Below are 9,024 nucleotides of genomic sequence, written 5' to 3'. Positions count from 1 at the left end.
AGGTCTGAGGCTCTGAGCCGCACCGGTACAGCCGGGCGCCCACCTCGCTCGAACCCCGCCGCGCCTCACGCGCGCGACCAAGCTGCAGAGCCGCTCGCCCTGCCTCCTCTCGAGCCCTACCCGCAGTTCAACTCTGCCGCCGGCCATCCACCGCGCCACACAGGCCCACCGCCCACGCCCGCGTGACTCGTTCCACCTCGCCTCCACTCCGTCTCGCCCGTGCAGCACCCCACCGCCGCCGGAAGCCCTGCACACCGCTTGATCCACCCCACCATCGCGCGGCTTGGCGACGAACGTGGTCGACTGGTCGCGGCTTTCCCACCGTTCGGCGAGGGCCTGGCCGGTGGCGGGAGTGGCGGAGGAGGGGCGCTGGGCGGCGGCGCGATGCACGCGGCGGGGGCCTGGCCGCCGACAGCGCTCGGGCAGACCAGTTCTTCTCTGCTACCACCATCGTCGTCTACTGCCGCTCTCTCGTCGGATTCGATGTGTCTGGCAACCATGGAAGCGCCATGGACGTCGCATCCCCCGGCTGTCACATCTGCCAGTTCATCGGGTTCGCCGAAAACGTTCGTCGGCGCCGCCGAAAACCGGGGGGCAGCGTCGCAGGGCGGCGTCGCGGGCCTGGTGGTGGGCGGAAATCAGAGTAATGGAAGGAAACAAGCAGTTTGACTTGCGGTGGCAGGCGGGGTAAATTGAACCGGTACGGTGGCATATGTCTGTATTATGCGTTTTGGTGGGAGGGAAAAACGGTCCCAAAAAAAGCGTTGACGAAACTTTTGGCAGAAACCTTAGCTCCTTTATTATTAGGTATATAGACTAGGACAATGCTCGCGCTTTGCTGCGGCATAGCAAAATATATTGACTTCAAAATAGAAAATAAATGCCCATGCGTTGCAAGTTTGCAACGTGAGCGAAAAAATGTGTGTATATATTTCTTGTTTCCCGGCCATGGTTGCACCACTATGATGTTAGCGGGTCTCGCAAAACTGATAACTACATGATCACCGCCACCATGACATCGAGCTCATACCCATTATCCTTTGTATCGTCATGCTTTTCACCTGGGGGACACTTGCGCGACAATGGATGAGTATACGCCACTCCAGAAAATAACAAGCTGAATTGCCAATTCTTTAATTATTTTGAATCAATTTTATATCCATAGACCGATAGTAATATAGGAAAAATCATGTGTGTTGCTAATGCTTAATATATATTTAATATTTATCCGCAAATGATAAGTACTCGAAAACAAAGTCGACTACAGAAGCCATGATTGACTACACCATTTGCAAAACAATGTTACTTATTTGATGGAATTGGTATGCAGTCAAACGAGTCGCATCTATACCTACAACATTTTTTGTCATATGCTGAAGTTACCATTGAGTTAAAAGGAAAATTTAGATATATGGTCTGGCTAAATTATTTATAACACGAGACTTAACCACTTGGTACATTGCCTAATAGGCTAATAATTTAAGGGCCGTTGCTCATACCTTGGAGATTTGAAGTTACTTCAATAAGATAATGCCGAGGACAAGTAATGTAGCATGAGCACACTCAGGGCCACTAATGTGTGAACTGAGTTTCTGCCCCTTGTTACCTTTTCCTGAACAACACGGAAGAAAAATATTGGCACCAAGTAACATAGATACCCAACAGAACATGACAAACCATGATGTGAAGCAGCATGGTCAGAAGTTCAAGCCGCTACTCGGAACCAACAATGCGCCCTTCCCCGCGCTCTGCCGGCGTGCACGGCCACCTCCACACGCAGAAGCTCCTGCTTCCAAGTCCCACCTCCATGAGTGCCCAGTCCAAGAGATGAATAGTTTACAATTTTTTTTATTGCAAAGTAAAAGCTTTTTATCGGAGCTTGATTTCATGCCAAATTTCTTTAATTTATTTATTCAGCATCTTAGCAGTTAGCACTTAGCACTTAGCACACGGCAGTATAAATGGTTAATTTAGATCAGGAAAATAAGTGATACAGACATGTGAACTTAATTTAGCCGGCAACACCGGAAGTGATGCAGCACTCTGAACTTCAATTAGCCAGAACTGCACACTGAATTTGCATTCGGCTTGGTGAAAAGAATCCTCTGGACGCACGGTTACGGCCAGTTGGGCAACTCCTGCACGTCCATGACCCTCTCCAGAAGGTTCATCACCACCGGCTGCTCACCGCTGGTGGAGAGGCACACCACGGTAACGTGCGCATGCAGTATCCCCACGAGGACGAATATCTCTACGGCCATCGTCCCCTCTCTTGAGTCGTGAGAACATGTCCTCTGCTCTTTGTGGACCTCGCATGTTCCTTCCAGAGAAGACACACGAGTTCAACATCGTCGCGTTGCTGCACATATTGCCGTTGAGCACTGTGACCACCGTCATGTTGATCCTGGGTTGATCGGTTCGTTGCCTCGGTGGATGCTTGATGATGGCTCAAGAGGCTAAATCGCAGCCCGCCATGCTGCAACGTTCTCGTCCCGCCGTGGACGTGCCGACGTGGTCCTCTCGTCGTTGGGTTTCAAGAAGCGTACGAGACATTGATGGAAGCGCGCGCGTCGCCAACTCAACGTTGTCTCCCACTCTGCCGACGAGGAGGGTTCTAACATGTCCCATCCCATGCAGGCCCCGATCTGGCCGGGTTGTTGTCCGCCGTTACAATAGCGCAGAAGTGCCTTCATGGCGTTCTTGTCGAGCTCTTCAAAGTATTCAGCCTTCGGCTCCAGACTGGGCTGCTCCGGCGACGAACGCGGGATCCTCTACTGCGATCCCGCGACTCAGTCTTGAAGCGCTTGCCGCTGGAGTGGACCAGCCTGATAATCTTCCTCTTCTCGTCCACGATCTCGCCGGTTTTTCTTGGTCTGGCCATGGCTCTGTATTAATCTATCCTCGAATCGTTGGCTGGCATGTCGGATAGCTTGGAACGCTCGATCGTAATCTCCCATATTTATTGGCATAGATAAGGCAAGCAGAGGCGAGTCGGGTTTAATCGGGATGCTTAAATCTAGAACGATCTCTTGTCTTACACGAGCTCGATCGTAATCTCCCATATTTATTGGCATAGATAAGGCAAGCAGAGGCGAGTCGGGTTTAATCGGGATACTTAAATCTAGAACGATCTCTTGTCTTACACGCTCAAGATTTTTTAGATTGAGTACCACACGGTTTAAAGATGGAAATAGAAAGTTTGCGTAGGTCTCTTTGTGCGGACAAAGGATCAGGACAGCTCTACCGTATTGGTGCGACGTACTAAAACGTACAATAGGTTGGACGAAAGCGTACTTCGACGGACCAAACCACGGAAACGTTAGCTCCTTTATTATTAGGTATAGATATAGATATAGAGGCATAGATGTATGTTACAGAGCTAGGGTCTTATACTCTGACCCAACACACACAGCCCACTAGGACTCACAATTGCCCGGCCCAAGGCCCGTTTGCTTGCTCTACATGTTACAGGACACAAGTCACGTATTGACTTAGATGTTCCTGGACTGTGCTACCCGGCGGCGCCGTATCTATACTTCTTATAAAACGAAACTCCACTAACTGCAATTAATGTTAGTCTATCTCTACATACAAGCTGTTCACATGAAAGCGGCGATATAGCACACGAGCTCGCCTGCACCTAACGGGTCGAACGTCCAGCTGTGTGGCCAGCATCATGAATACGCTAGCTAACAGGGAATACATGACTGGAATACCGAGGCCCACTTCCCAATGTGCCAGCTTGCCCAATCGCTGTCCAGGAGTAGGCGAGCTCGTGAGCTCCTTTGCATTTTCGTGATATATACTGCTACTGCAGCTTTCCTTCTTCCACCCTCGACAAAATAAAATCTGAAAAAAACAACCGCAAATATCCTAACTAAGGAATGTATCACTGAACCTCCCACGCCCTCCTGCGGTCCTGCCTGCCCAAGTTGTAGCTCTTCTTTTGCACAACAAAGCACAACGGCTATGCACCGGCCGGTCTGCTGTTGATAGCGAGCGTGAAGTATATCAGTATCATCGTCCCTACGCTCGACCTGTGCAGGAGAAACAAACATGACAAACGGGTTAGAGAGCAGAAACCAGTCACGAAAAAATGCAAACGACTGCAGAGGCAAAAGGAGACAAGATTCGGTAGGTTCATCGAGGTTTATCGGTACATGATCAGCCTGTGCTACGAAATGAATATCAGTAATATGATCAGGGGAGAACGGATGGGTTAGAGAGCAGCCAGCAGCCATGCAAAATGCAAACGACTTCATCGGAGACAAAAGGCAACAAGATTCGCTAGGCTCGTCGAGTTTTGTTGGTACATGATCAGTCTGTCCTTTGAAATGCATAATGCTGTTCTGTTTACAAAGTAAGAACCAGCCTGCGGAAACATGCATTCAGACTACAACCCAGGTAACTTGAAAAACTAATGTCGGACCCAAGTCGAGAGAAAATCTTGGGAGCAGAACACAACAATAACTACTCACGACCGAGGAAACACAACAACGTTCACTAAGTGCAGTTAATCTGGACAGACACAATGGCAGAAGCTAGGCCAATTGAGGGGCTGAATTAGTCAGGTATCACACATGGTTATCCGGTTCACCATTCCTGTTTATTTAATGCAATAGCATTCTCGAAAAAATCAATCAATGGGAAAGTAGTGTCTCGTGATTCTGTTGCTCAACACGGATAGCTGTGGGCGACAACCATTAGATTAATCATATGCCATTTTTTTGCATTGGTGGGAGTATTTGTTGCATTCTAAGACCTACATAACTAAGCCCAGACCAACCAGAGTAGAAAAAATTTCAACGAAACTAACGAAGGTGGGGGACTTACAAAGTTGCAAAGAAGAGAAGGATTCTCCGGGGATGATATGAAGTGAGACGATTAAATCTTTTGCTCCTCCCTTCAGCAGAGTCGGTTGTTACAGGTGTGGAGGAGGTACATGGCGGTGTAACCAAAGTTTTGTTAAGCTGCTCCAGTTGAGATGGCACAACTGCAGTGAACAAAATCCAACGAAATTTAAACACCAGTAGTCCTGTAGTTATCATTGTTGGAGACCAGCAGTTGTAGAGCAGTACAAGAAAATAAAACTATAGTGTTCTGATTCAGAATTATGATTAAAGCAGTATACACAGATTTGTTTGCCAACCATAAAATAGAAGCACATTTTATTGTATCGTAATAGGATCAAGCCAATAGCATGCCAGCTTACTGTAAAGTTGCAAAAGGAATTTTCGAAAGCTATCTGCCTTCAATATTCTACTTCAAAGTCAGAACATTTTGTCTTTTTTCCTGGTCTAGATGCAGTTCAAGCTGCTGCTAAAAATACGTATTTGTGTGGAGCAATAATTTCTGGAACCAAACGGGACTTGCAAAAAGAAGTCTTACAAAAGAATAACTACTCCCTCCGGGCCAAATTAATTGGCGCAACCGCGCAACCATATACAATGTCCAATACCAGTGTACTCCTGAGCTGCCTCAATTATTTCGGACAGGAGGGAGTAGTTGATTTAAGGTCTTAATGTTGTATAACCAATGAATGCAAATTGAATATACAGAATAGTTCCTCAGAACGAAGGAAAGTCAATATAGGGAGCACTAATTTACAATGTTGAGGAAATCGCTTATCGGGGTTAACTCGGTCGGCTGACGATTAGCGATTAATAGGCAAATCGGCCGATTAATCGGGCGATAAATGAGTTAATCGGGTGATAAATGAGTTTATCGGCTAATCGGTGACCACTGAATAGGGATTAATCGGGCGATTAATTATTGAATCGGACGATTTTTTGAACAGTGCTAATTTATGACCTTTAATAATAAGCTTTTTTGCCAAATCATCTGGCTCCTGCTCTTCGCCACCCCTCCTCTCCGTGCGATTTGGACCCTTACGTGATAGGGCTCTCTGCAGGAGAAATATTGCAGGTCAAGACTCACTCAAATAACTACGGCATAGCCAAGCTTATTACTGTATGAGAATTAGAAGACGTACTGTCATCTTTGGACTTCCAGTGCAGCATTTATCCGGTTGTTGAGGCAGACTCTCAATATCCAATACCACATTTTCTGTCCTGGCCATCCTTCTGATCTGGCTCTAAAACAAAAACTCCTTTCAGTACAATGATAAAAAAATGTACCAAATCTCAGTTTATTGGCCATAAGGGCTTGAAGCATACTGGAAGTAAGCCAGCAATCGATATGATTAGGGTGCCGTATCATGTAATTCTGCCCTATACTGTGGAGTGCACTAACATGCCTGACTTACTGCTATCAGTGCAGGTTCCACTAGCCATGATAAGAGCATTATTTGGCAAAGCACCACCAGCATAGATTCATCAAGGAACCAGGCCCATGGCACTGCCGTACTAGAAAAACCATGATTTCTAAGAAGACTTTCTTATCTACCAGCTATAAAAGCAAACTTAATTAATTAATTATTTAGTTAGGACATCTCTGGTATAGAGCCAACCATTATCCAATGCAGGGCCTTCCGAACTAATCAATTTTTAAGAACACATTTCAGAAACACACTTTTGAAAAAATAATCAAAGCCAGGGACGCAGTCATGATAGAGGGACCTGAATCTATTGCTAGACGAACACTCGCCCTGACTGACGAATGGCACGAGGTCCATGCTGAACAGCTGAATGTACCTACCGCCAGACCAAGGGAGCGATGGTGCCCTCCGGAGGAAGGTTTGCTCAAGTTTAACACTGATGGTTCATACACTCTCACCGGAAAATATGGCGGTGGTGGCGTGGTGGTAAGAAACCACAATGGATGCTTTGTTGCAGGGGCATCTCATTTTTTCCCCAATGCTATTGATCCAGAGGGAGCTGAAGTCATGGCATGTAAGCGTGCGGCAGAGCTGGCTAAGGAGATTGGGTGCCGAGGGTTCGTACTTGAGACAGACTGCGCCAACGTAGTGAAGAAACTGAACGAGGAAGGAAGAGATAGGTCAGTGCTGGGACCTCTGATTGAAGACCTGAAGTCAACACTTCGTGACTTCGATCAGGTGAAGATTCAGGCAGTGCGACACACAGCAAATGTAGTGGCTCACAAGCTAGCAAGGGAAGGCTGTAGTAATAATGTGTGTAAGACTTGGGTTAGTCAGGTGCCGGATTGTATTGTCTTGGTGTTGTCTGATGACTTGATTGATGCTTAAATAAAGATGCAGCCTATTCCTCTCAAAAAAAAATTAGCATTAATTCATAAGAAAACTGCACCAAATATACCAAAAAATCGGTCCTACTGAACCTGAAGCAAAACTGATATGATGCAACATGATCACATAGGACATCATATTAACTTTATTCATGTGTTAACTATGACCTTCACCTTTCCTATTGTGGAAGTAAAAAAATAGCCAAAAAGAAGGGAGTAGCAAAAACATGTGGCGTATTCACAGTGCCAACCTGCAGGAAATCATCGTCCATATAAAGCTTAACGCAGAAAAGATCAACTTAGCACCACCAACTACAAGCCATGAAAAAGAAGCAAACAATAAATGAGCGAAACCTGAATTTAATCTAAAGTTAAAGAGCAAACGGGCAAGAACCACAGGCACCAACCTTTGAGTATTCTGTACTTCACCAACAACCTATAGATAAGGGCTACAGCAAGCCTGTGAAACCTACGGCTCTCCCACCGTGCAACATTTCAAGCATACAGGACAAGCGCATAGATGCGAAATGCAGGTCAGGATCCACATTTGACACATGCTTTCAGGTTAACTAAGACTATTTGGAACAGACAATTCTTGGCTCATAGCGATCACCGCGAATAAGGTTTGTATAACATGATAGCCAAAGTGACAAGGTGGGTCAGATCTGAGGGCTACCTTTCCACTTACTTCTGTCTTTTTTGCAGTACTCCCCTGGAGACGATGGGTGTGAGTTTTTTTCCAGCTCACTGTGAAGGATACTTGTGTTCCAAATTAAGCTGCCGAAAGTGCGTCAAGCAGCAGGTATAATGCCATTTTCGCGCGCAACCATCAAGCTGGAAATAAAAGGAGCCGCCCTTGACAGCAACCGAACAACAAGAACAGACATGGAGAAGCGGAAAGCTAGAGGTTTGCAGAAGCGGAAAGGTAGAGTGTGGATTCCACCAAGTGTGCAAATGGTACGCCAGCCAACGAACCAACCAGGATTGTGAAAGCTGATGCAATGCAGGCACATAGAAAGAAAAAAAATGATGTGATTTTCAGAGAAAGAAACGCAGGAACCCCCCACCTCCATTTCAGAGCGAACGGAGATACACATGTGTCAGCTAATTTCTACTACTAGTCCTACCTAACAACGCAGCAGGGGGCGATGCAAATGCGTTCCAAATGCGATCCGATGAACGGCAGGTAATACGGAGCCAGCTGCTACCACGAAGGCGGCGGCGGCGGCGGGGGCTGTTAGAGGCATTCGGTGGTACTCAAACACTCCAAGATTCGGTGCAGACAAAAGAAAACGCACGCGGGCGGGCGGGCGGGCGGGCGGGGGCGGGCAGTTCAGGGAGAAGGTAAAAGACGGAAGGAGAAGGAGAGTGCGGCGGCGGGGTGTAGGAGGAGAGGAGAGGAGAGGAGAGATGAAGAGGGCAGGCGCGCGGCCACGTACCTGGCTGCTTGGTTGGTCCCTCGCCTCTTGGCCGGCTGCTGGAATCCGGGTGGAGGAGTCTTGTTCGGATCGGGTGAGCGCAGTTTGGTAGAAGCAGAGCAGGGGCAATGGCGGCGGAGCGAGCTAGGAGAGAGAGAGAGAGACGGGGGGCAGAGTGGTGTGGGGTGGAAACTGCGACGGTGCTCGAAGGGTGGAGCGGTGTAGTTCACGAGGCGCGTGCACGTCTGGTGCCTCGGGCCCGGAGAACAGCGTGGACACGGTTCGTGGACCAGCCTCGGACGATCGGTTCTCCGGCAGCGAGCAGAGCCGGTGGGCAGGGTTCAGGCGTGAGACGGAGTGAGCTGGGTGGGGCAGCTCGGAAGCGACGACGGTCAGCGCAGCGCAGCGCAGCGAGCAGCGTGGCGGTCTGGGCGCGCGCGTG

General features: G+C 48.0%; 1 protein-coding gene across 5 annotated transcripts; it reads right to left on the bottom strand.

Moving 5' to 3' along the window:
• Positions 1-3,294: 3,294 nt before the first annotated feature.
• LOC127337209 (uncharacterized) lies at positions 3,295-8,798 on the bottom strand. 5 transcript variants are annotated; one of them, XM_051364169.2, is made up of 6 exons: positions 7,572-7,813; positions 7,416-7,476; positions 5,993-6,088; positions 5,812-5,905; positions 4,834-4,993; positions 3,295-4,037 (listed from the first exon to the last, which is right to left on the bottom strand). In XM_051364169.2, exons 2-6 carry the CDS (start codon positions 7,434-7,436, stop codon positions 3,968-3,970), a joined length of 441 nt encoding a protein of 146 aa, XP_051220129.1. In that variant the 5' UTR covers positions 7,437-7,476; positions 7,572-7,813; the 3' UTR covers positions 3,295-3,967. The 5 variants fall into 5 exon arrangements, with proteins under 5 accessions (XP_051220129.1, XP_051220127.1, XP_051220132.1 ...); XM_051364167.2 differs by having other exon boundaries at positions 5,993-6,094; positions 7,572-7,812; XM_051364172.2 differs by lacking the exons at positions 7,416-7,476; positions 7,572-7,813 and adding an exon at positions 8,604-8,798 and having other exon boundaries at positions 5,993-6,083.
• Between the last annotated feature and the right edge of the window lie 226 nt (positions 8,799-9,024).

The sequence above is a fragment of the Lolium perenne genome, chromosome 2 (genome assembly GCF_019359855.2).
Source record: "Lolium perenne isolate Kyuss_39 chromosome 2, Kyuss_2.0, whole genome shotgun sequence".
Taxonomy (NCBI): Eukaryota; Viridiplantae; Streptophyta; class Magnoliopsida; order Poales; family Poaceae; genus Lolium; species Lolium perenne.
The sequence above is the reverse complement of the archived record's forward strand: the minus strand, read 5'-3'. Positions and strand labels throughout refer to the sequence as shown.

Excerpts from the sequence above, each read along its gene's own strand:
- LOC127337209 (XM_051364167.2), bottom strand. The coding sequence starts at position 7,436 with ATGGACGATGATTTCCTGCAG. Across the intron at positions 6,095-7,415 it reads TGGACGATGATTTCCTGCAG|AGCCAGATCAGAAGGATGGC; the intron begins GTTGGCACTGTG and ends TTTTTGTTTTAG. Across the intron at positions 4,994-5,811 it reads AAAAAAGCTTATTATTAAAG|TTGTGCCATCTCAACTGGAG; the intron begins GTCATAAATTAG and ends TGTTCACTGCAG.